This window comes from Seriola aureovittata, chromosome 13 (assembly GCF_021018895.1).
Source record: "Seriola aureovittata isolate HTS-2021-v1 ecotype China chromosome 13, ASM2101889v1, whole genome shotgun sequence".
In the NCBI taxonomy this organism is placed as follows: Eukaryota; Metazoa; Chordata; class Actinopteri; order Carangiformes; family Carangidae; genus Seriola; species Seriola aureovittata.
The window spans coordinates 17,619,004-17,645,725 of record NC_079376.1 but is presented as its reverse complement, the minus strand read 5'-3'; the positions used below and the strand labels follow the sequence as shown (position 1 = coordinate 17,645,725).

The 26,722-nt window shown below is 41.4% G+C and overlaps 1 protein-coding gene across 3 annotated transcripts in view; it reads left to right on the top strand.

Moving 5' to 3' along the window:
• col12a1a (collagen, type XII, alpha 1a) overlaps positions 1 to 17,115 on the top strand; it is a 55,490-nt gene extending 38,375 nt beyond the window's left edge. For 2 of the 3 annotated variants that reach the window (XM_056392951.1, XM_056392950.1), the window contains 21 exons: positions 35 to 178; positions 377 to 541; positions 784 to 822; positions 959 to 1,097; positions 1,845 to 1,987; positions 2,500 to 2,609; positions 6,815 to 6,973; positions 7,289 to 7,366; positions 8,235 to 8,321; positions 8,842 to 8,895; positions 9,355 to 9,450; positions 9,866 to 9,919; positions 10,886 to 10,939; positions 11,242 to 11,295; positions 11,851 to 11,922; positions 12,039 to 12,074; positions 12,175 to 12,241; positions 12,335 to 12,517; positions 12,848 to 12,925; positions 14,079 to 14,249; positions 16,168 to 17,115. In XM_056392951.1, coding sequence (XP_056248926.1) covers positions 35 to 178; positions 377 to 541; positions 784 to 822; positions 959 to 1,097; positions 1,845 to 1,987; positions 2,500 to 2,609; positions 6,815 to 6,973; positions 7,289 to 7,366; positions 8,235 to 8,321; positions 8,842 to 8,895; positions 9,355 to 9,450; positions 9,866 to 9,919; positions 10,886 to 10,939; positions 11,242 to 11,295; positions 11,851 to 11,922; positions 12,039 to 12,074; positions 12,175 to 12,241; positions 12,335 to 12,517; positions 12,848 to 12,925; positions 14,079 to 14,249; positions 16,168 to 16,310 — 2,126 coding nt within the window. In that variant the 3' untranslated portion in view covers positions 16,311 to 17,115. Of the gene's footprint in view, positions 1 to 34; positions 179 to 376; positions 542 to 783; positions 823 to 958; positions 1,098 to 1,844; positions 1,988 to 2,499; positions 2,610 to 6,814; positions 6,974 to 7,288; positions 7,367 to 8,234; positions 8,322 to 8,841; positions 8,896 to 9,354; positions 9,451 to 9,865; positions 9,920 to 10,885; positions 10,940 to 11,241; positions 11,296 to 11,850; positions 11,923 to 12,038; positions 12,075 to 12,174; positions 12,242 to 12,334; positions 12,518 to 12,847; positions 12,926 to 14,078; positions 14,250 to 15,253; positions 15,642 to 16,167 lie in introns of those variants that run through there. The other variant, XM_056392952.1, reaches the window with a different exon arrangement.
• Positions 17,116 to 26,722: the final 9,607 nt, after the last annotated feature.

The following is a 26,722-nucleotide window of genomic DNA, read 5'->3' as shown; positions in this document are numbered from 1 at the left end:
CTGTTCCCTGATCTCCTCCTTCACCGTCATCCAGGCATTTCTCTGAAGCACGTCTACGAGAAGGTGTTCACCTCAGACAGCGGCATGAGGAGGAACGTCCCGAAGGTGCTGGTGGTGGTCACAGATGGACGCTCCCAGGACGATGTCAAGAAGAGCGCAGAAAAACTGCAGCACTCTGGTTTGTGTGGTTTTTTTTGGGGGGGGGGGTTGTGATGTATTTATTGTACATATGTACAGTGTAGAAGTGGAACGCTTTCCTTCACCAGAGCCAAACTTTGTGGCTGATTTAATAAACTCTTGTAATAATCCCTGCAGGGTTGAAACTGCCAGCGGTTACTGGAAGTTTAACAATGGTCTTTGTGTTTTGCCTCCACAGGCTACAGTGTGTTTGTGGTTGGAGTGGCCGATGTCGACATGACGGAGTTGAGAAATATCGGCAGCAAGCCCAGTGAGAGACATGTGTTCGTGGTCGACGACTATGACGCCTTTGCCAAGATCCAGGACAACTTGATCACCTTTATCTGTGAAACGGCCACTTCCAGTAAGACAGAGGCTAACATCATCATTAAAACACTGCTATTAAAGTTTAGTTTCTCTACATTCCAAGACAAAAACATTGACATAGATTTTTTTTAGCTTCTATAGAGGTTGATCAGTTGAATGCACATCGGTGGTTGCAGATGCACTGGTCTACTGCCAGAGGAAATGTATAGAGAGATGAGTCACATTCTTTGAACCATAATCTGTTTTTCCAACTGCTAATAACATCTTGTCGTGTTTTAGCTTGTCCTCTGATCTACATCAATGGATTCACCACGCCTGGTAAGCATACAACAGCACCATCAAACATACACGTAACTTGTTTGCTACAATTATACCACGCCATACAGGGTTTCCCTATTTCTTTTACCATGCTCTCAACATGGCTCATGTTTTTTTTTTTTTTTATCCCTTCCAGGCTTCAGGATGCTTGAGGCTTTCAACATCACAGACCGGACTTTCGCTGGCATGAATGGCGTGTCCATGGAGCCGGGTTCCTTTAACAGCTACATTGCCTACAGGCTGCATAAGGATTCCTTCCTGAACCAGCCCACCAAGTAAGACCTGAGGCTAGATAATATGCGTGTCTGGCAAACAGAGGGAATGTGAGCTTCACTTAGTGCGTGTTCCCAGCCTATTGGCTTTATCTCCTGTGCACCATAATCCTGCCCAGCCCACGGTCATTATTCATAATGATGTTCAATAGATCTGTAGTCAGAGGGGTTTCCCTAGTGCCCTTTGGCACTAAGCCCACAGCTATTTTGTTGTTGCAGCTTGAGGAATATGAGGTGCTAGGAGCAAAAAAAAATAAAATTTGGTCGTAGAATTAAAAAGGCCCCGGACCAGGCCCTCCTCCCACCTATGTCATGCTGGGAGCAAACAAATCACCCCTGGGTCAAGAGATTTGTCTATTTATTAAGTAGTGTTAGGCAACCGGAGAACTGTTGGAGTATCCAAACCTCTTCAGCATACTTTGTTAATATGTTTATAATGATACGTATTTTGTGTGCATGGGCGCAGCTGTTGACTTAATGCGCACAAATGGAAACACTTGCAAAGGAGAGGGGACAGAAAATACTTTCAATATGTGGACAATTTCTTCAAGGCCACGGGGAAACTTGGCAATCATTTACAGGTTCTGCAGCCTGTGTGACACACTGGATGCTGAATCAGTGTAGCGAGGTTTAATAGTCTCGGTATTAATTTCCAACATGTGACTTTCTGACTGCTGGTGTGATGAGGGCACAGCTTTGACTCGTGACTCATCACGATATGTTTTTTTTTTTTTTTTTTAACACTCACAGGGAGATTCATCCGGAGGGTCTTCCCCCATCTTACACCATTATCCTGCTCTTCCGCCTCCTGCCCGACACAGCCTCCGAGCCTTTTGATATCTGGCAGATTGCAGACAAAAACAACAACCCTGAAGTCGGGATCACCGTCAACCGTAAGCCTCTCATCGTGTTTTGCTGCTCAGCTGGAGGGGGAAGCTGCTGTAGCCGACCCAACATATACACAGCTGTACACTCTTTATTTAACAACTTAAGCCGCTGTCTTTCTCTCTCCAACTCTTATTTGCAGAAAGTTAAAGTTAACTGATCTGTCAGATATGATAGGCAGCACAAAGAAGGCAGTGGAAGCATATTGAAATAAGTACTGTATGACCGACTTCAGTCCGCTATTCTGATTTTGATTCTGATTTTGGCTTTGGGTTGACCTTTTTTTTTTTTTTATTTCAATAAAAAGCCTTCATTTTTAAGTAAGTATCTTTTACAAATGTGCGCTTCCACACGTGGTAAATACATGCAAATAATTACGGGCATGGACCTAATCCCTCCTAGCCTTCTCTTTATCCTCTCTCCTTGCAACCATGTGTTCTCTGTAGTCCTGTCTGTGCTTTGCGTGCCACCGCATCGTAACACACTGTCAGGGATTCATCAAAGACTCTTCTCTTTTCAGCTTCCAGCAAAACAATCACGTTCTACAACAAGGACACCCGAGGAGAGGTCCAGAGAGCCACGTTTAATGAGGAGCAAGTGAAGCGGGTTTTCCATGGGAGCTTCCACAAGGTAAACACAATGCACAATTCTTAAAGAGAGAAGTCCCACGCAGTGATATTATTAAAGCTTTGCTTGAATAGGAAAGACTGAGAATCCTAACGATCTTTTTAAGCTCTTTTTACTGCATATTGTTTTCATTCTTTTCACTCCATTTTAAGTATATTGTTTTTAAAATCCTTTCATATTTCTCTGTGTGACTTTTACGCCCCATTTGGTTTGGCTGAATTACTTTTTAATGGGAAGAACAGCCAACGCCATGTGGCTGTATCATGTTACCTGTCAAAAGTTCCCTGCTATCCAGCTCAGAGTGCCGGGCTGCTGTCAAAATGGTCTTTGGGCCCTTTTTTTTATGATTTGACATTAAGCTCTGTATTTTTTTAGACCACAGGCAGTTAATTTGATAAATGCATTGTGGAGGCTATAAATAAGTTGAAATAGAGGTTGGAGGGAAATCGTGATACCTCAGTGATGCAGCGTAATGTGCAAACTGTTACCGTTAACCATGGAGGTCTCACCACATCAAGACAGGAGACTATCCTGGTAGTTGTTAAGTGAATTCCAAACCAGTCTGCTTCTAACTGAACAGATTTTTATTCGAGCTGAGTTGGGTTCCCGAATGTCATCAAGCGTTTCAAGACTAGATCCTTCAAAATTTCCAAAATCGATGCAACTGAGGCCAACATATTCTAACTTTTAGTTACGAGTATTGTTCAGTCTCCAAAAAACACTGCTACATTTGCCAAAATGAAACTCAATAGCATCTTCCATTATGCTTTCCCTGCCTGGTAAACATCTTACCTCCTTCGAACCACTACATTCGGCATACAAGCTTACAACTGCATTTGTAAAGTATAGACTCTCTTGAGGTAAAAAGAGACATCAAGTAACTTTTAAGTGCAACTCAAGGCTGCTGTGAATATAAAACATCCTCTGTTATGTCCACCACAACAGAAAGTCTAGAGAGTAAAACAATGGGGAACAGTATATTTTCACACGGACCTGGATCGGCTAAAGATGCATGAATCCAAGTCGCATCCAGTTGCATTTCGGTTTGTTCCCAAGGACAGTGTGTCCCTTATTTAGTACAGAGGTTCCCTTTCCCCCTAATTCTAAAGTAATGAAAATTAATGCCCCTTTTCATGTAGCCGGGTCTTATCCGACATCAAAGTTCGCCCACTTCCTGATATTACAAATTACAGTTTTTTTTTGAGTTGAGGGACCGATGAGAGCGATATATTGGCTCCTAGATCAGAGAGTCCTGTAAATGACTTTTCCGTTTGACCATTTAGCATCTACACAACTAATTGTAGGGTAACTTCATGAATGAATGAGACCCTGGAAAATGTTGGGTCAGGGCTGGAAGCAAATGACATCACTGCTGGTCTAGTTGGACAGCAGCCTGATCTGTGTGTGTTTATGTGTGCGTGTTTTCTCAGTCTGTGGCCGTGGTGGAGACTGCAGTCTGAATGTACACTGGGTGGCTAGTTTGTGGTGCAGTAGTTGCTGCTCCGTGAGCTGGCGAGTCTGCAGCGGTCTACCTAGCTGCTTATTTACTGGTCTGCTGAGTGAGTGCCACTGATGACTGCTGTGGTGGTGTGTGTTTACATGTTGTCAGAGGTTTCCCAACACTTTGTCCGTGGCTATTACAGAGTGACCTCAGTATGTGTGTGTGTGTGTGTGTGTGTGTGTGTGTGTGTGTGTGTGTGTGTGTCTCTGCTGAAACCAGAGTGACCAATGACGAGGCTTGTGATAAATGGCAGTTGGGCTTTTTCTCTATGTGTGAAGAAAAACAAAATAAAATGCCATAAAACACATGTTGACCTTTAGTTTTTAGGTTAACCAAGAAAATGATTATTACTGAATAATCTACAAATTATTTTCTCAATTAACTCGATTAACTATAGCCTTGTCCAACCAACAGTCCAAAATATTGACATTTGAGAAGTTGGAACAAGTGATATTTTGCCATTTTCCTCAAAAAATTACTTCAAGAATGAATCAAAATTGTTGCCATCAGTCGCCTCAACTGATCAATATACAGGTCAGCTTTTTTATACTAACATCAACAACATTTTCTGATGCTTGCTCAATGTTAACTTGTAATTTTAAGATAAGGAGTCTCATTAACAGTGTTAGCCACTACTGTGTCAGATTTGGCTTCTTTCCTCAGGCTAGTTAATAAAGAGTAACTGAGGCTGGAGAGGTCGTGGTCTACCGCTAAATGAACATGTGGGAAAGCTCTCAGAGATGACTTAAGCAGATGCTAGCCACTCACTACCCCACTGGGGAATCCCCTCCTACACTGGAAGGGTGGGTGTCTGTATTGGGAACTTTCCTGTTAACTGGAGTGAAGAAGATATTTTCCATAAGTCATAGTGACTAGTCATGTGTTCAGAGTTACAATGGTGGAAGTTTGAGAGTGTAGGTTGTTGTAGTCACTGATCATTGCACTGTAGTTTGCTTCCACCCTCGCTGTTCCGTGAGAAGTCTTGAACTCAGTCTTTTAAACTTCCCCTTCAGGGGCTTTGCTGGGAAAGCGGTGCCAATATATGCATTCACTAATTAAGACGGATGGCGGGGGTGAGTGGAGATCTCCACAAAGCCAAAGCACTACTTGATGCTGGCTCTCATGTCTTTGTTTACCTGATGGATAGTTTGCCAAAATGCCCTCTGACTGCACTCTTTGTGCTCTTCATGTGTCACAACTCTCTTTTAGACAGGAAGACATCTTTTCTCTGTGACCTGGACAAGTAGAATTACTGACACTAGAAAATACAGGAAATTATGAATTAACTTCTCTAAACAAATGAACAGGAAGCTGCCTTGTCTGTTTGCATGAGCCAGCTCTGACATGGGAGCTACCCTTTTAGATTGATACAACAGAAATGGTCAGTCTTGGAACTGTTTGCATTAAAACTCCAATGTAATGGAGATTCTACACTGAACATTTATTTCTTTTTATTCTCAACAAAAGCTAACTCAATCTTAGCTGCATGTTTTTATAGCGAGGACTCACACTTGCTTGTGAGTGCATGCATGAAATTAAGGCAGTGAGGCGTTCAAGGTTCAGGATTATGAAAATGGAGGAACAGTCATGATAGAGGCAAGAATAATAAAATCTAATCTGATAGAAATCATGGAAATGTGTCAGCCTGAAATCTTACCATATGTACTGTATGTAGAGTGTTGACACAGCGCAGCACGGGGAAATCTTCACACTTCGCTGCTGAGGGATCAGATCACTTCGCAGCGAGTACCATAACCTGAGGGAGCAGTGGTCACTCAAAAGCTAGTTTTCCTGAAGTCTTATTTTCCACTGACTGAAGTGTTTTTATTGTGTTTACTTATTGGTCAGTGAGGTAATGTATACACGCCATGTATGGACCCTTGGATAAACGACACCCCTCTCTCTTTGCGGTCCACCAGATAGTTTGTTCTGTTGCCAAGGAAGTCAACTGTAATTTTGTGATCGGCTGCCGAGAAGCATGGCCTCGTCTGTGGTTGGTATGGCTTTGTAGAAAGAGATGGTAGCTTAGCTTGCTTTTCCTGACATAAAGAAAGCTTGTGAGCAGGGGAAAATTTGCAACTGTGAAGGGAAAAGTATGGAAAGTGTAGGACTTTTGATGGCACACCGCAAATGATATCGTTTCAAGATGTGGAGCCGGGTTCTCTGGACAGGAAACTACAAAATCTGGCACTTTGTCATTCTGTGTTGTTATACAATCACTGACTGCAGCTTTAATGTGACACCAAAATGCCAACTGTTGTATATTTCCTTTTTTTTATGGTCCATTCATCTGTAGAGGGATCAAACAGCAGTCGTATGCCAAATCAGTAACCACTCTGGGGTAATATCAGAATCTATAATTAACATGGTTCTGCACAGACTAAACACTTGAAATCTTGCAATTATGCGGAATACATTATCAGCATCTTTATGAGCTACAGACAACTTGGTTTAAAAAGGTTCAGTGAGGCTGCCTCTAGCCTGATGGTTGCACTTTCTTAAAGAATTCCTCTGCTCTTTTAAAGGGCAATCATGACCCTTCCAAATAGAAACAAATGCCAAACCCAGCTTTTCAAAAGCTCCAATGTTCTTAGTAGTCTTTGCCAAGTAATTGTGTTGCATCAAAGTTGGCAACTATGCAGTATTGAGAAAACAAGAATGTTTTGGTAATAGTGCCCTCTCTCCATCCTCTCTCTCGCTCCTGCAGCTCCACATCAGCATCTCTCCCGAGAAAGTCAAGCTCAACGTGGACTGCCAAGAAGTGGCAGAGAAGCCAATCAAGGAGGCCAACAACATCACACTGGACGGCTATGAAGTGCTTGGCAAGTTGGTCAAGTCTGGAGGTGGAAGGAGGCAGTCTGCAACAGTAAGCAAAAAAAAAAAAAGAACTCAAACTTCTTAAAGAAAAAAAAAAAAAAAAGAAAAAAAAGGGCTCGGAAAAACACGTTTGGAAGAGCATCTCACAACTTTCCAAAGAATGAATATCCAAAACCTCTTGTGCGTAGATGCACAATTAAGTTTTAACTGCTCCCAGTGACTGCTGGAAGGATGAAACCCTCCATCTCTCTGTTTCTCTGAGGGGCTCATTGTTTGTCTGTTTTCAACAATGTGCATTTTCATTGTGAATGGGAGCCATTTGTAACACCCCTCGATGTTTTCCCCAACCTCTTCTGTTGTGTAGTTCCAGCTCCAGATGTTCGATATTATCTGCAGCTTGAGCTGGATCAGCCGAGACAGATGCTGCGACCTGCCCAGCATGGTAAGAACAAGTGTCATTGTAGAATCACACAAGTCAAAAGGTCATTTACAGGTGCACTACTACCATTAATATTGAGTTAGCTGTTAAAAACTCATAGTAAGAGGACCATTATGATTGTGTACGCTGTGTGCATGTTATGCCATCTCGGGGGCTTACAATCTTGGTTATCTTTAAACTGGTATTTGGTGATTGGGGTTGATGCATTGCTGATAACTAGATTGCTCTTTGAAAAGAAAAGTCCCTCAGCTGAACTGAATAGATCCTTGTATCCTGTGTAATTGTGCTAATCGGACTGCTGCCAGAATAACCTCCTAGTTACATGAAAACAAGCAGTCCTTTAGATCACAGAGCAAGACAGTAAATCATATTTATTTGGATACACTATGTTAAACACCGGATGCAGGAACATTTATCCAATTATAAGTAATTCCTCTGTAATTTACATCAGATATTAATACATCACATCAATGATTGCAGTGTTATATAACTCATTATGTCAGAGACTCATTTCCAAAAATGTGGACAAGGTTTGCAGCTGTCTCTGAGTATTTGGTCTTAAAGCCCCCCCCCCCCCACTGACTTTGCTGATTCCAGTCACATTTAGGCCTGAGCCACTGTTCCACCATGACCTTTGCTGGGTTTCTAAACTGTCTCTTCTTTTTAAATTAAAAACAAAGTCAAAGCTGCAGCCAGGAGACTGCCACAAAATTACAACGCCTACTTTCAGTTTTACCCCCTTGTATTGTGCAGATTGCCAAGACATGGTCTCAATTATTAATGCCTGTGAAAGGGAAAGTTACAATACTCCTCTTAAGTGCACATTTATGTTTCTTTTCTAATTTCTGTATCTTCTGTCTTCCATTTTCAGAGAGATGAGGCCAAGTGCCCAGCCCTTCCCCACTCGTGCACATGCACACAGGACAGCATCGGCCCTCAGGGGCCCCCTGGACCCTCGGTAAAGACCATCCAGACACATTCCACTACCTTCTTGTCTATCTTCACCTCTTCTTCTTCTGTCTGTCTTCACCTGATCAAATGTGGAAGTCATACATGTTTTGATAATGATGATGATGTTACAACCTATTTCCTCTGCTGATGCACAGAGGAAGTCATAGTGTTAGAACCGTACAGCTATAAAGACCTCCTTGATAGTTGCCTGTTATATAGTTTGACCTTCAGTAGACTGAGGATGTCCCCCGAATCAGGAGTGGTATTTTCTTTTACTTCTGGTACAACCAGTAGATGATGAGACAGCGGCATGCAAAGAAATATGGTCATAGAGAGAAGTGTCACAAGATAAATGCCTGTTGGGAAAAACAACAGTAAAAACGTCCTGAGGAGAAGTCTGGAATATGTGTGCTTGATAACCTCACTAAGCCCCAGCAAGGGTTTCGTAGGGTTTGGGGTTTTAAGGCTTTTGGAATCTGCTCCTGTTGTTACACTCACCCTGTGTTTCTGGCTCTTTGCCTTTCCAGGGCAGCCCAGGTTCTAAGGGACCACGAGGAGATAGAGGAGACCCCGGCAACGCTGTGAGTTAAACTTTACATCCCTTAAAGCATGTTATAAATTATTATCAGTGGGTGTTTTTTTTTACAGGCTTTTTTTTTTTTTTTTTACTGTAAGTTAAGTGTTAAGCAAATAACCCGACTCTGTTCATAGCCAATGAAGCTTGCCGACATTATCAGTAATGCTAAATTCACACATAATAAACGTCACCTTCTCATTGCCATGGTATTTCAGAAGCTATTACTGCTCTGCAAGGAAATTGCGCACATCTGAATCCAGTTATCGAACACTGTTGTATATTTTTCCTCAACTTGATTTAAAGGGAGCCTATGTCAAGTACCTTAAAGGGCCACTTCCCAACACTGTTAACATTAATTTTCTGTATCTGTGCAATTAAAAAACTGATTAGGGTTGTCTTGGGGGTTCTTTTCTCTTACTGTGGCTATTTAACAGCATTGTTTTATGTGTGGGTAATGCTGTAGGGTTCCATGGGTCCTCGCGGTGAGTCAGGACTCCCAGGCGCAATGGGACCACCGGGTCCACAAGGCCCTAACGGACTGTCTCTACCTGGAGAACCTGTAAGTTTATCTACTCTACAAAGCGTTCATATATGACATTATGAATACACTACGAAGAGAAGGAAAAGTGAAAGATTTTAACTTATATGATAGACACTGTCATGTATGATCATGGCTCATACATGCTGATGTGAATGAACAGTTTGTATGAAAGTGTGAAAGAACAGCTGAAATATTCTCTGTCTCAGATCCACCAGCGAGTGGGATTCACAGCTACAGTCAAAGCACTCATCCCTTCTTCTCCCCAGGCAGCTCAGACTGCTTCTTTATTTTCTTACCTACAGATGTTCTTGTCAAAACATGAAATCAATCACAATCACAGGCTAAAAAAGGATAAAACAAAGACTAAAGCATCTTGAAAAACTATTTTTTCTTCTTCTTCTTCTTCCTCCTCCTCCTCCTCCTTCGCCTTCAGGGTCGCCCTGGACCAAAGGGAGATCCTGGAGACCCGGGTCTGGCTGGTCTGCAAGTAAGTACTCCCCTCTCATTTTGTGGTTTATGAACAGGAAACAGGAGACTATCCATAGAGAGCAGCACTGCTACTGGAGCCTGGATTCAGGCCACATGGCGAGACTGAAACCACACTCAGAGTGGGAGGTTTACCATGCCATCCTCAGGGAGACCCACACTCTCAAATCAGCCCATTGATTGACAAACAGTAGAAGGCCAGTGATGCAGTTAAATTATTATGAAGTGTAGACTCATGTTACCAAAGGGGAAATAGGGAATGGAACATGTTCTTCTCCAGCCTCATAATTGAAGATGACTGTGACTTTATGAAGACTTGAAGTCGGTCTGAAGTTTGAACATCTTTGACTCACAGTAGATGTCATTTTGGGGACTTGGTTTACAGTTCAAAGTCTTTAACTTATAGCTCCTTCAGATAATTGACATCACTGCTCTGTCAAGTCGGAGACAGATTTAAATTCAATCTCAAACCCATTTTACATTACATGGGAACTTTTTGGTGGGAGTGCATTTTGGAGTGGGCTGGCATGACATAGCCATCTCTTAGCCAAGTGGCTCATTCATTCAGCTAAGGTCATCCAGCCAACTCCCACCATTCAACTGGAGGGAACATCAGCACTGGATAGTCTGGCCTCTGAATAAGCGAATTCAAACTTGGTAAAAAAAAAGTCCCACTCTATGATCTTGAGAGCCTATTGGCAGCATTGTGTTGGTTACTTCACACAATAGAGCTAACAAAAACAGCACTGTCTACACACAATTCAAGTAGAAATGATGTGTCAACTGACAAGAGAGAGATTGTTCCAGTTTTCGAGTATCGGGCTGATATATTATCTTTGGCTAAATGACTAGGAAACTGCAGGATTTTTTTCTGTAAATTCAAGTCAAACAGAGGCATTAGAGAGCTGTATAAATATGTTGTTCCTGATGATTAGCATTTGATTAAGTGTGTCTGCTTTTTTCCCAGGGTTCTCCTGGGCCACGTGGTCCTCTGGGCCCCGTTGGACCAAGCGGAGCACGGGTAAGATCCACCTCCAGGCCTGCTGAGTGCACACACTTGTGTTCAAAGCCTACTAAATGGATCCAACACTTACTTAAGCTCATGTTCTGCATGTGATCACCCACTTAGCTCGGCGTGTACAGAATTACTGTTGTCACACTGCATGTTCTCACTTGCGTCAGCCAAAATAATACTTATAAATGTAATTTCAAATGACAGACTCGAGGCCGAAACCAATATAAAGTCATGACACTGATGTATTGCATGAACAGGGTCCCCAGTGTGTTGTAACCCACGAGTGACTGTATGTTGTTTCTACATAGGGGCCACCAGGAAAGGAGGGACCATCTGGACCTAGAGGCCCACCGGGGCCCATGGTGAGTGCGTGCGTGCATGTGTTTGTGTCTTTATGTTGTGCAGAAGAGAGCCAAATAAATATTCCTTGGAGCGTGCTCTACTTCCTGACATATCTACAACAATTACTCCTCTGGCTCCACAGTTGCACTCTGCTGGAACAGCACATAAAAAAAGCAGACAGTAGTCTCTAGGCCCCTCCACTGTTACGAGGATGGTGGGTGCACGCATCTCATTTTCTTCTTCTGTGGTTTGGTGGAGGTCTGAATCTACTTAATCCAGTCATCATGCCAACAGGCAACATGCCAGCATAGTATTCACATGCACTATACCATCCTGAGTGCTCAAAGGGCCATTAGCAAGATGTGTGTATTTCCATCTCCTCTTTAGTGTTCTTGGCAGCTTGTGCCACACACACCCCCGCCCCCAAACCCCACTGCAGATGTCAAAGCATAGGTCCCAACTTAAAGCTTGTTACACAACCATTAATAGGGAGTAGGAGTTAAACGATGCAATTATGTTTACTGTGCAGTAATTTAAAATAAACACGACACTTTCTGTGTTTTTCTTTTTTTCAGGGAAGCCCTGGAAATCCAGGTGTACCAGGAATTACTGGGAAACCAGGGAAACCAGGAGACACAGGAAACCCAGTATGTATTATTTATACAAGGCACAAACTGATGGTCACATGACAGAGTTTAGGGAAGGAGATTAAGATTAAGGACATTGTCATCCCTTGGTCTAACGTTGTTCTTTTTGTCATCAGGGACCTGTTGGCCTTAAAGGAGAGAAAGGAGAGAGGGTATGTATCCTTTTTATTGAACGCCTCATCCACCTGTTGTGATCCATCATCAGTCCGGATAGCAATGCCGTCTCTACATGAAAATGTCTTTGTTTTCCAGGGAGACTTTGCATCCCAGAACATGATGCGCTCCATTGCCAGACAAGTTTGTGAGCAGCTTGTGAACAGTGAGCAAAGCTTTTCTTAATCCTACAGGAATTTTACAGTTGTTAAAATGTGCATCTCGTCCAAATCCAACTAATTTCATTCTTCTTTTACAGGTCAAATGAGCAGAATTGACATGATGCTCAACCAGATTCCTTCTGGATATCGCAGCAACAGTCCCGGGCCAGCTGGTCCTCCTGGCCCTCCCGGCAACCAGGGATCCCGCGGAGAGCCTGGGCAGCAGGGCCGAGCTGGTTTCCCTGGAAGCCCAGGTTTACCTGGAAATCAAGGAGAAAGAGGTACTTTATCGCTCCTCTTTTTCTGAAGGTTAGGTCACGCTACAAAGCAGCAGGCAGAGAAATAATAAGCAACTGGTGAGCAACTAAATAATTAGGGTCATGGAGACACTGACTCTGTAGACTGTAGTGTCAGTTCAACATGAAAGCAAAAACAACATAACTGCATTACCCTTGTGTCTACACATGATTCAATATTATTGAATCATGGATTTCTGCTCCTGTGTTTCATACACGCTGTGTAGCTTCATACCCGTTTCAGGATACTTGTGATTTTTGGGAAAACTTTTTTGGTGTGAAAGTGATGTTTCCTCTTTTCTCCTGTTTATGTAGGTTTGCCAGGCGAGAAGGGAGAAAGAGGATCTCCAGGAACTGGTATCAGAGGACAAAGAGGTGCAAATGGGCCACCAGGTAACACAGTTTGCCTTTTTAGCCTGTTTTTAATTGACTCTGCCACCAAATGAGCCAGGAACCCACAAGTGACCAAATGTTGTGTTGAACATTGTTCTCAGCAGCTGCCAACAGTTTGCTGGTGTCCCACTGTTCTCTTACAACTTTATCTTCACACCTCTGTGGCCCATTCTAGGACACAGAGTGCTCCCGTTAGTCCAATTAAAATGATACGCTCCAACCAGAGGATGAAATTTACCTATATGTGACTTGGGCATCTTCGTTTTTGCAGCTGCACCACATAAATTCTTTGGAGAGACCCCAAACATATTCCTAATTCTTTCCTTTCCTGAGGATCTTGTCTGTGTATATTGAGCTTCTCCAAACACTGTGCTCATTTGAAATATTATACGTTAAATAGAAGGTATTTACATTCATCACTGAGGAGAGACTTTCTGTGTCTAGAATTTAGTCTTCAGTGAAGGCCATGATGCAGTTTCAGAAAGAATTGTTAAAAAATGTTATTGGAGTGATTTGTCAGTTTGAAATAGGTCATAGCCTCTCCTCAGTTGCAATTGATATCCAATATAAAACGCTCACCACTTCACAAGATTTCCTTTCCCAAGGGAAGCTATTGAAAAACAACAGAAACCTTCTATTGATGTCAACCCCACAACACCAAAACACTGACATGTCTGTTTCTGTGAATGAAGTGAGAAACAAACTGAGGACCAGAGGGAGGAAGTCCGCACTGATGACTCACTTTTGTGTGTGTGTGTTTGTGTGTGTGTGTACGTGCGTGTGTGCATGTGCGTGGAGGGGTGGGGGGGTTGGAGAGAGAATTGGATTGTTGTACAATGAGCTTTCTTTGGTGGCTTCATTGACAACACATGGGCTCACTTAAGGGAGAGAAAAAGAGAGAGGGGGAAAATTCCATCCTGAGTTTTTACCGTCTAGACACACGGGGCCAGGGGGTAACTCCACACAGCCCCACACTTTTTTCTTTTTGAGTCCGGCTTTTTAATTGAGCCATTGAAAAATTTAAATTACAGCCCTGTGTTACCCCCACCATTTCCACTGAAGATTTACGGGTGATGTCAGTGGGTTTCTGCGCTGAGCTTCAGAAACTCCCTTTTCAAACTGGCCCCACTCACCTTCTCTCTTCCCTTTGCAGGGCCACCAGGCGAGTCACGAACGGGACCCTCAGGTCCTTCTGGTTCCGCTGGGCCTCGTGGCCCTCCAGGTCGCCAGGGTACTCCTGGGGTGAGGGGACCTCCAGGACCCACTGGATACTGCGACTCCTCTCAGTGTGTTGGCATTCCTTACAATGGACAAGGATACACAGGTACACTCAGAACTGTCTAGGTCCTGCATGGTACTACATTAGATAAAAGATGTGTATGCAGTAGGTGTATGTACTAATGACATTTGCAACATGGTGCACTTTCTCTTTCTTTGATAATGTATGGAGGTATGAATGTAAGTGTTCCGCAGTCGTGATATTGTACAGAAAGCTGTTATAACTTATTTCCATAAAAGTTTTGTTCCCTAAACTCCGCCTCCTTAGTTACAATTGCCATGCCCCTCATGCTTTTCATTCTCACATGGCACATAATGCAGTTGAAAATGATAATCTGGCAGATTTATCATCTAAATTCAGACAGATTTCATGCAGAGGTAGACAAGGTTTCTCATTTCTAGCCAGCAACAAATAACAACTGTCACTGGCAGATTTTATCAGCTGTAGCTAGCTCGTGAATTGAGCTAACATTAGCTCCATGAGTTGTTTGGAAACTGCTTCGAAGCCGGCCCTTTACTGTTTCTAGCTGACCTGTTTTAAAAATGTTCAGTGGAACATAGCTAAAGGAAAAACATAAAACTTAAATAGCCAATTTAAATTCCACTTTAACTTTAATAAAAACTAAGAAGTCATTTACCCGCACAAACAATGGTGATCAGGCAAATTAGAGACTCCCTACTCGATGAACAAGTTCAGTCCAGAGAGCCACAGCCTCATAACAGCACATTCACTGAGAGATATTGGCATCTCTCCTCCAGGGAAAGGAGTTAAAGTCTACCCGAAAAAGTAGCTAGATTTGTCAGTTTTATTAAAAAAAAAAACAAAAACAAAAAAAACAATAGTCACCAGTCAGGAATGAGGAGGGGGTTAGTGAACAGTCAGTTCGGAGCTACCATATTCCAATACCTCCATACATTTGATGTACAATTTTAAAACTGGCATGTAAAGCATTCTAGCTAGTTGTGTATGATTACTTACATTAAATCAAATAATATGCTAATAACTTTGTTCCACAGTGAAAACTCACACCCTCTTTGAACTATTTTCAGGTTTGGCATAGTAAACGTTAAGTCACCTGTGCCGCTTACACTTTGAAGCCCTGTTTCTGAGATGTTTGCCCATTTGCTATGGGGCATGTAAGGATAATCACCATGGACATAATTACAAACATTAAAAACAAACATTACAAAAGCCAAAAAAGAAAAAAAAAAAAAAAGAAAAACAGAACGAAGCGGACTGGCACTAACATCATCTCACAGCTACAAGCTACAGTGATGGCAACCTGCTGGCCTGTTTGCATCATGAACCACAAACCGTTGGGAAATAAAAAAAACAGAGCCTGAGCATTTCTACGAAGGAAGGAGCATGTACAAATACCACCCAAAACAACTACTAACAAAGAGGATTTCATAACTGAAAGCAACGTTAATGTGGAGGTGATATGTGTAAATAAAACTAATTTTTTTGCCTTGTAAATGATTGTATGAACCCGGACATTTCACTAAAAATCAAGTTAACATCTGTATTGAGCTTGTGCCTCATAACCCTCTGCTTACTTACCACCAGCATAACCTCTGTTTACAATGCCTTAAGTGACTTCACCAGCTCTGGTCCAGACTGAAGCATGTTTCATTTGTACGTTTAATCATCATGTCCTTTGTGTACGTTGGCCAAATCAGTGCTAAATGTTGCTCCCCTGCCATTTCCATGAGTCTTTTGTAGTATGAGCTGGTTATTTTACTACATCTTATTATCCAGTAGCTTTTATTTTATTGTAAATGTCATCACAACAGTTTTTTGTTTAGCTTTTTTTTTTTGGTACTTTAGGAAGCAATAGTTTGACACAGGGCATTTTCTGGAAGTCCATAGTGCAATATAATTTAAATTGTGCATGTAAAAAGTTGTAGAAAAAAAACAAAAAAACAACCTTTTTTTTGATTGGCCGTCCCAAATACTTTTCTAGACAACCGCTACCAGCCTGAACCTGATGTAGTGTCTATACCTGTGGAGCCAGCTGGAGAGTTTGAGACAATACAGTCACCCGGTTACTCACGAAACCAACGAGAAAAGAGATCACTACCAAGAGGGAATACAGACACATCATAGCTATGATCAAGAGTTCTCAGAAAGTGTAATATTGAAATGACTTCCACGATCACGTAATGTGAGGATGAAGTGCTATTCAGAACAAAACTAGTACTTATTTGGGTTTGATACCCCTGGTTATATTGAACATATATTTTTTGACATGAGAAAGTTTAGCAAGATGACTACAAACCTACATGTTCGCTCATTACAAACCTGTGTGCTTGCTAAGTGTTTCCCTTTAAGTGTCTGCTTGTAAAATAACTGCAAGTGTTTATCGGACTCCAATGTTTAATGAACTAATCATGTGAAAACCAGCAGAAAGTTTGTCGAAGGAAGTACAGTATGTGTGTTTCTGAACACTTTCACGCTACCCATGTTGTTTTTGTCCAGTTTCAGTATGTAAAGCTGTTTCAGATACTCCATTGGTAAAAAAAAAAAAAAGAAAAAAAAAAAAGGATGATGAATTTGATCCCCAAAGATTTGTGCATTGTGATGTCTTGTACGGCCTGTAAACGATAAAATGATAATCTGACTTATTGTAACAAACCAAACTTTTTTTTTTTTTGTTTGTTTTTGTTTTGGGTTTTTTGTTACCAAAGGTGGAATTGCATGTTTGTGTTGTATATTTACTGAGGATTTCTAAGTCAGAATATAGTTGTTGTTTTCTATCAATGCAGTTTGGAATTGGTTGCAAGACTATGGACATAGAATTGCTTTTCTCATGTTTTAACTGCACATTTTGTGAATTCCACACAGCCTTATTTTCTTATTTATTTCTGAAACAGAAGAGGCATTTTTCAATAAAACTACTGAAAATGTAGAAGTTGTTTTCACTTATTTTTGTCTTTTGCTAATCTCAATATCTGAACAGAACATTGTGTTTATAGCCAAAACCACTTTTTGCACATTTATTACCTTAAAAAAACAAAGGTTAGATCTAAGGCTGTTGTCTAATGCAGCATCTGCATTTTCCTACCAAATTCCTCTAGACGGAAGAGTTCTTCTTCCCAACATTAGGCCTTGAGGAGTACGCTTTGAAGTTTGAGCCTTTATTTATTTTGACAGCTAAAGATATTTTGAGCCGTCCAGAATGTCTGTTCGTGTCAGGGCAACAAGAAGAGGAGGGAGTGTGAAAACAAACAGCTCACAATACCTAACTTTTCCTAACTTGGGAACCACTTCGCAGTGTTTTATATGCACCCACTTGGCTATAATCCTATCAGGTTGTAATGATTATACTTGGATTTCCGTGAGGAAACAATGCAAATGTGACTGGGCAGATAGCAGACCTGGAAAAACTCACAGCTTTCCACCCATTAAACACATCTAATGATGAAATAAGAGATGTATGAGGTAAGGAACAACTGACGCCATTTCTCTTTATCGTGATATAATGAAAGCATGTCTGAGAAGTTCTGCACAAATGCCAGACATCAACTTGAGGAGGTGGGGGAAACCCTTTAATTTCTTATTCTTATTTACTGATGTGTGCAAGCAAACTATGAGGCACTTTTGGAAAGCCAGGGGAGCTTTAATAGAGTTTATAAACGTTTATATTTCATGAGAGCTGGGAATTCTTACAGGTGAAGTACAGTATGAGTGTCTGAACAGCTGGTTGATGTTAATCATAAAGGAAGCGGAGGCAAGTCTGTGAAAGCACTTCACAGAAAAGAGCTTACACGAGAACAAATGCTGCCATGTAAATCTCCTTTTAACAGCGCATTGTCATATATAGTAGAACGTAACAACACCCACAGCTTTGGTCTCCGTGCACATTTTACAGTGTGGCAGTGTGGTTTACAATATGTACCTCAGAGCAGAACATTCGCTGAGACATACTGGCCTTGTTGAAATATGTTCATACCTGTTATAAGTGATACGCTGTTCATACTATAGCTCAACATCAGGCTCTGATTTTTGTTTTGATGTCATTCTGTGACATTGTCCAAGACAACACTGAAGCCTTTAAGTCCCCCTTTTTTTCCACAACAACCAATCAAACCCGGTTTCCCTCCAAACTCATAGAAAACTGTCTTCAGTGATGCCTGATACCATCCTCAGTGTAACCCTGTCTGCATTCTGTCTGCTGATTTCTTTGAGTTTGTTGACAATCCAGCATGCATCTGTGTTCACTTTGTGGCAAGAGTTTCAAGTGGGCTGCTCCGGAGTCTGTGGTTATTACAGATTTTAAATAACTCCTGTTTTATATCTCCAGTGCAAACACCAGACAGTGTCTCTTCCGCAGCAGTGGGTAGGACGATTTGTGGTCTTATCTAGAATTTAGTTCCCATATTAAGACTTTAAGGAAAAGTGAACATTATGTGTTTTCCTCCTGAGAGTTAGATTAGAAAATCAATACCACTGTCATGTCTGTACAATAAAGCTAGCAGACGGTTAGCTTAGCTTAGCATAACAACTGGAAAAAGGGGTAACGTATAGCTAGTCTTAATGTAAATGTGAAATTTTTGGCTTGTTATAAAACTGCTAGCTTAGCTGAGTACAAAGGTAACAAAATCCACCTATCAGCACCTCTAAAAGGTCATTAAGTACCATGGTGTATCTCATTTGTTTAATCTGTACAAAAATAAAAAGTGGTTTTATGTGTTTCGTCATAACTGGTAACAATTAGCATTAGAGGTGCTGACAGGGCTAGGCTAGTTGTTTCCCTCTGTTTCCAGTCTTAATGCTAAGCTAAGCTAACTGGCTGCTGATATGAGAACAGTATTAATACATTTTGCAAATGGAAGATAAAGTTGGTCACCAGTCAAGAAACCAGGCGTGAGAACAATGTCAGACTCTTACCATATGGTCAATAAATGACATGAATGTGGAACAGGATGATTGAACATTAAATTACGTCAGCTCATGTTTTGCTTGTTATTCTTTGATGTACTGTTATAGAAAGTCAGGGATTCTCAGCCTCTCTAAACTGCTGCAGATTCATATCAGCCGTGTGACGTGATATCAGCATTGGCACATTAAAATGCCGCCTGAGGTTCAAAGAAAGCAAAACTCAACCTCTGCAATTCACCTGTTTTTGATTTACTAAAGAGCTGCCTATATAAGTAAAAGTTTAAAGAACATTTTTCTTGTATCTTTGTTTAATAATTTACAATTCATTACATATTGTTAATCGGGCAGGGTGATTTACTGTGAATTCTTGCATAGCATTTTATAAGAATTTAAGGCCACAAGAGAATGACACTATGCATGAGCTCTGGGCAGTACATGAGACAAATCAGCCTTTTACTGAAAAGTCATCATAAGTGGCTGCAAAGTAAAATTTTATTTGGACTTTTAGGAGCGCTATGAAAGCACTAGCATGAGAAGTGGTGGGAGGACAGTTGAAATGATGGAGATCACATGCAGTGGAACGTAGAAATGTGGAAAGTTTTCATATTTTCATGAAAACATGTTATAGCTCTGCTCATAATGTAACCTGCTGTACAGTACATTAATCGTTACGATGCAAACCTTACATGGAGATAGAGAACCCAGTCATGAAACATCCTCCTGAAGGGGAGGCAAATATAAATATATATTGCTCTAACGTGTCAACACCAAAGCATTTATCATTTGCAGTGTGGACAATCTGGTTCGAGATGCCTCATTAAAAAGGAATAGTTCAACTTTTTTCATTCAGATGTTAGAGTGGTGTCAACCTTCTCACCCAACTCTTGGCAAGAAGGCAAAGTTAATAAGAGAACAAGGAACCCAAAGTTTTACTCAAGGACACTCATGGGATAATGAGAGTGTGAGTTCTTGAAGACCAGTAATCATAATAAAGCTCTTTATTAGATGGCCTTTGCACCAAGCCAATCTTCTGTTCTGATTTCTTTTTTTATATTCGAAAAATTTCCCCTCTGAATTGTACTTTTGGCAAGGTGGACAAGACTCTGAAAGAGCGTTTCGCGTTTATGTGACTCTCCAACTTTCCAGTAAAATGCAGTAGAATAATTTATTATTATGGATATTATGTGGAATCCTATCAAAAACATAATAAAATCAATTTACAGTAAGCTACGCCCCCTCCCGTGAATGATACTATCATATTATATCGTACGAAATCTCATCTCGGCTTCAACATGGTACTGCACAGAGGGAACCAGACACAAACGTATATGAATTGCTTTACTCAAAGCAGCCACCCATTAGAAAGGAGTGGCTTTGATTCTTAGCTTGCCAACCAAAACCTGGGGAAGGAATGAAGCAGGCCTTTTGAACTTGAAGGGGGGTTGATTCCTCAAAGGGCAAATATTCAGTCAGCATGCAGACAGTAGGTTTCCACTGACTGAGATGCCAAAAGCAACAGCAGAGCAGCACTCCCCTTTGGATATGAGAAGAAGCAAGCCAACAGTTCTCCAGCTGACCTTGTAAAAAAAAAAAAGCCTTGGTTGTGAATTATTCCTCTTAAAAACCCATGTCCTTGTTTGCCCTGTTACCTGTCACCAAAATGTCCTTCAAACAGGAAACAACAGAGAACTATGCAGTGTGTTTTATAGATAAAAATCACTCCTGATCCCTTCCAGCGACCCTATTACTGTTGTCTATAGTATCATATAATCTAAGACACATGTAACTCTGAAAGGGAAACTTTGAAAACACTTCAAAATTCGAGGCCAAGAATTGATCTGCATGGTTTTATTTTAGTCCTGGTTGATTTGGCAGCACTCATGGTAACTGGTGATAACAGCATGTGCGGTTTAATACTACGACAAAAAGTCACTGAGCAGCTTCTTTGTCAGGAAAACAACAGATGTATGTGTTTACAGGGCTGCAAAACAAACTCACGTTGTTTTAATAAAAGGAGTACGCCAAGAATAATCCTACCCGTGATCTGATTTTCTGCTGCAAGTAGTTTTCCACACAGCAGCAAGGACAAGGTAAGGAGCTGGTAACCTCGCTGATAAGCCGATGACTCTTCCTCACAAAGATTGAAAATGATCCGCTGACCCAAAAAAAATGCTGAAAATAACTGTTATATTGTTTTGGATACTTTTTAACGACCAATCACGGGTTAGCGCTAACTGCAGTGACAGATTCACTGTGTTTCCTGCAGCTACTTCACAATAAAAACCACCCTGTGTTTCTTCAGTTGCTCTGAATGTGAACCAGCAGTAGCAGGAAATCTTGTGTTTGCATTAGCAATAACTTAATACAGCTCTGATATGGCTGTGGGAAAGTGAACAGTAAACAATGATATTAATGAAGTGAAATTGAAAACACTAATGCTAGATTGTTTCCTATGAATGCCTCATGCATAGGTAGACAATCTGAATCCAGCATGGCTATGGCTCCCTCTGTCACTAACAGTAAACACACTATATACAGAGATTATTATAGGATGTAAATGTAGTGAATGGCTGTTGCTGAATGCAGAGCATAAATAGCATCAAAAACATGGTTTGATTTAATAAAAATCTGCAGGAAGCAGTTCAGGAGCGCACAGCTGTGGAGATCACCAATTTGAGGCCAAAATGTGTTTTGATTCCCTTGCCTGTCCCACAAAAGTCTGCACCGATGTTTATGAAACCTCTGACCTTTCAGCAGAGTGAGCTGTGATGGTGTATTTATCGAGGGACGAGGGTAGTCTCAGATGCTTTGTAGTTGTGACTACAGGGCTGATAAGGTGAAACTCATCCAGGGGAGCTTTGTGAACACAGGATAGTGATAGTATTTGGATGTTGCAGTCAGGCAACATGAAAATCAACATCCTTTTATATCTTAAATTCATCCAAGAGTGTAGGTGAGGATGAACCTGTCTATTACCTGATTAATTCAGCATTCTCCTACACATTTCCGCCTCCTCTTGTTGATCAGTTTACATGTTTAGTCTTCCCTTTTGGAGGCCGTTTAAATGCTCCCACGCAGCTGTGAGATATTTCACTGGAATAAGTCATCTCCATTTTTGACACGGTCCATCTGCTTCCATTAGAGCTCACTTACTTCAGCCTTATTTTCCAGTGCTTTCAGCCCAGTGAGGTTTTATAGCATTACAAGCCAAATGATGCAGAAATCATGGTTCTTGTGGCAGCACACAGTACCACCAGTTAGCAGTTCTCACTAAAGATATCAGACATCCCCCAGTGCAGCTGCTTGTCAGCATGATCGTGCATGAGTCAAACACGAAGTGTGACAAACATACTGGGAAAATGTCATCCGTGTCATCTTGTATTAATTAAGTTGCAACCATTTGTAAATAAAGAAAAGCCTGATTTCATGGGAGAAGTGAGCACTGTCATTTCCAAAGTTTGTGCCACAATAAACGTCTTCTCTGAAGGGGACTGGAACAGGGCACGTGTATTCATGCAGTCAGTTGTTGAAAGTAAGATAAGATGAAATGCAGTTAACGGTAGCATGGAGAACACACTGGGGACAGGATACAGCCACGTGACTTGGTACCATTTGGGACTATAAACAAGCACTTAATGATGACCAGACATCTCAGTAGGTGTTCCACAGAGATAGGCACACTGGAATGAATCATCATGACAGATGTATGTGATTTTGACAGGCCAAAATCACAAGCCTTGCTGCTAATAGTCTCATCTAAATCTATATTTCTCAATCTTTTTGGCTTTGAAATGAAGCACTTATGATCCCTCATCACAGGATATCACCTTATGATGAGGTCATGGGTTGTGAGCAGGGATTTTTCCTTCTCAGATTTATCTAATTTTAATGATTATTAGATAGCTGACAAGGTGAAAGTATCCAGGATTTCTCTTATTTTAAATTGATAGGTTTGACATTTTTGGAAGTGCTTATTACTTTCTTGCCCAGAGGTAGAGCTATACCACTCTCATGTCTGTTTGCAAAGCTACAGCCAGCAGTTTACAAAATCTGCCCATCAACTTCTCTAAAGCAGAGGTCACAACACAGTGACATCCAGTCCTACACAGGAAATAGGTGAGGACTTGCAGAGCTGGTCTGTGAACTGAAGTTCAACAGTTTATTGTTAAGAGCAGGCAGAGATATCTAATCCATTGTCCAAAAATCTGTGTCACAAAACTGAAGCTTGGTCAAAGAACTCAAGGTCAAGAACTCACAGGGAGAGGTATCCAAACAACATCAGGTGAAACTCAAAGTCAAAAACACAGGCAGCTGGGTCCAGAAAACTGGGTCAAACACTCACAGAGAAACACAAGGGGACTGGCTGGACCACTCACATGGGTGTAAAGGCGATCTGGCAAGGTAGTCAGGGAAAGGAGAGTACTTATACCCAGGAGAACAAAGGGGCACAGGTGGAACTGGTTGGGTAATTAACTCAGGTGAGGCAGGGCAGGTAATCACAGAGACAGGCAGACACGATAGGAGCGGGAGCTGGATGTGACACAAGATGGCTTTCTATTGGGTAAAGGCGCAAATTTCAACGAATTTGAACTTGATGCTGGAGCTTCACACAGGATTCATTGTGTCTCAAGTGGATCCATTTTCAATTCATTCCAACGGGATTGACCTGATCAGCTCACTGTTTAAAATCCTGCTGAGATCAGGCCTTAAAGCACATTAATCAATATATATCTCATCTATCTTTACAAAAATCAGACTGTAAAAACTGTGGGTTGTGGTTTGGCAAGAGGTTAAGTAATGAGAAAAGTAAAAAGATTTTCTGTAGCTGATTTCTTTTTAACCTTTATTCCTTTAATCACTCTTAGATTTATCTTGGGGTTGCTTGGAAAGTACCACTCTTTCCGAACAAAATTAATCAAAGAACATTATCATTAAATAATAGGTGACCTCGTGGAAACCCTAAAAAAACTCTGTGCTAGCTCAGTTACATATCAGAATAGCTTAAATAAAGTTGGACATCCTGACACTGAGTTCATTCAGACATTTGTGTGGGTGATAGTGTGGAGGCCTGTCTGTGTGGGCTTGGACAGTTAGTGCCTAGCTCCCAAGAGGGCTGTTAGGAAAAGGCTGAGGGTCAGCATAGTGCTGTGTCACTCTTTCCTTACAGAGAAACTTTGAGAAAATCCTCTCCAGTTTCCCCCCCCCCCAGGCTACAGCAGCTGGCAGAGCAGCCATCATGGTGACCTGTGAACCCCCCGACGGAGAAAGAGTCTCCGTGACTCAGCTCCCAGAGGTGTCTGTGAATGTCAGTGAGAGGAGGAAAAGAGCCTGCTGTTCTGGGAAAGACTGAGGAAAATGAGAGAAAATATGTGCAAGCATGGGTTGTGTTTTCATTCATTCCCTTCACTGAGAGGAAATTAGCATAAAGAATACATTTGTATTTTGAGTTAAGAGATAATGGTAAAAAGCTGCTTGAATGTTCATCTAATTACAGGAAAAATACCTCCCACACTGAATTAAGATTTCCACATTTTAATATGACACTAAAAACCATGTCTTTACAAACATGAAGTCATTCATTGATCTGAAAAGGGATGAAAAGGGATATATCATGACCGAACTAAAATTTCAGCATACATTTCTGGCAGGTAACTGAATTTTTATGATTTTGGGTCAGCTGTTGATACACTGGTACAAGTTGCACTACTTTAGTCAACCTTTTTAATCATGCACCTAAAAAATAAAGAGAAAGAACGTTTGCCTGAGGAAAGGACAAAGAGTCATTAAACCATCAAGAGTTTATCGCCCTCTGCGAATGACTGACAAATATCACTGTATTTTGGCTCGAGAGCAAAAAAACATTAAAATCCATCCTCTGGGGATCATGAAAACCCACAGCAAATGTAATGGAAATCAACTCCAGTACTTTCTAATGTCTTGGAACTAAAGCCGAAACTACATGGGGTGTCCAAAATGGAAAGGGTTCATCTTCTGAGAACCATAAATTTGCTCACTAAATTTCATGGCAATCTATCTTCTTGGCCTGATGGTGGTTCCCCAAGTATAGTATTACATAGAGCATGTCTTTGATTGTTGCTCACAAGTGAAGGTAAGATGGAAGACAAGATCAGGGGTCTTGAGCTTTGGTTAATAACCAAGAGAATGAGACTGCATATACAAATGGATGGGATGAGTTCCCATTGTAGGGTGGTTAGGCTTCCTTATAAAAAGCATTCACACATCTAGAACAGAGTCACTGTTCCTTCTTGACAAATAGTCCAGGTGGTTTGGGCTTCTGAATACTATGCCCCTTTAACCCTAGGACCCCAGAGAAGACCCAGAACACAACAGAGGGATTCCTTAACCCATGTGATCTGGGAATGCATTGGGACACCCCAGGAAGAGCTGGAGGACGTAGATAGATGTAGAGAAGGATGTATGGGCTACCCATGTTTAGCCTGCAGCCATAAAATCTATGGATGGATAGTTTGTGCTAGAGGGAAGGTCATGTGGTCATCAAAACAAGGATTTCTCCTTCGGGGAACACAAAACCTGCAGTAAATTTTCAGTAAATTTAAATTTTTGTCGCATCGGTCGAGGGAAGCTGAAACTACACTGTGGTGGTATTAAAAACAGAAGAAAAAAAACTTTTTCAGAAGGTCTCTAAATCATTAGAATTGATTTAGGCTACAGCAAGTGCTGGATGGATCATTTTACCTGCCAACATCGTCATCCTTAGACTTAGGGGAAATTCAAGGGTAGAAGGGTTAGGGTTAGAATATTTTTTTTTTCAGTTATACTGCACAGGTTTTCCTGTTTGTTTGTATGAGAAATTTGATCTTAATTTAACAGTGAAGTCCACAGTCTATCTTACAAAGGGAAAGCAGCAGCCCACAGAAATGACCAGAGCACTTGAACTAAGGCTTCATATTTTTTTTCTATAAGACAACTCAGGCCTTATTCCAACCACACTGCTGCAGTTAACAGGTAGAGAACAGCCAGCAGAACAAAACTACAGACGCAGCAGCCGTTCCTTGTGTCCCTCGCTGGTCATTTGGAGGCATTTTACAGCTTCACACTGAAGTCACTGTTGAACGTCTCGGTGGAACATGTTAGTTTAAGGTTACAGTATGCAGTTTACAGGACTGTTAGTTTAAGTTTACAGAACAACATCATGACTCAGTGCCTTGACTTGGTGTTTCCACCCTTTATAGTTGCCACCATGATGAAGTGCGGCCACAAGAGCTTGCATTTACGCCTCTGAAAGAAGTTTATCTGTGTTTCGTTATCATGGATAAAACACCTAAATTTATAACATTAATCATTGTGTTTCCTCTTTTGAACTCTCCCCAGAGGATGACATGAGTAATTTCTTTCTCAGACTTTAAATGATGAGGGGGAGGGGTGAAGGAGGTCTTATGAGGCCTGATGGTCTTCATCTGTGTGGGAGGGACATTCCAAGCGGATGATAGTGGAAGTTTTATAATCCTGTTCCTATCAGTGATGGATTTCACAGGCGATCACTGTCTGCTGTTCATTGCTGTGCTGTTACAGACGAACCGGATGACAACTGGAGGAGTTGTGGTCTTCCCACTTCCACCCCCATTCTGTTTCCCTCAAGAAACATATGCACTCAC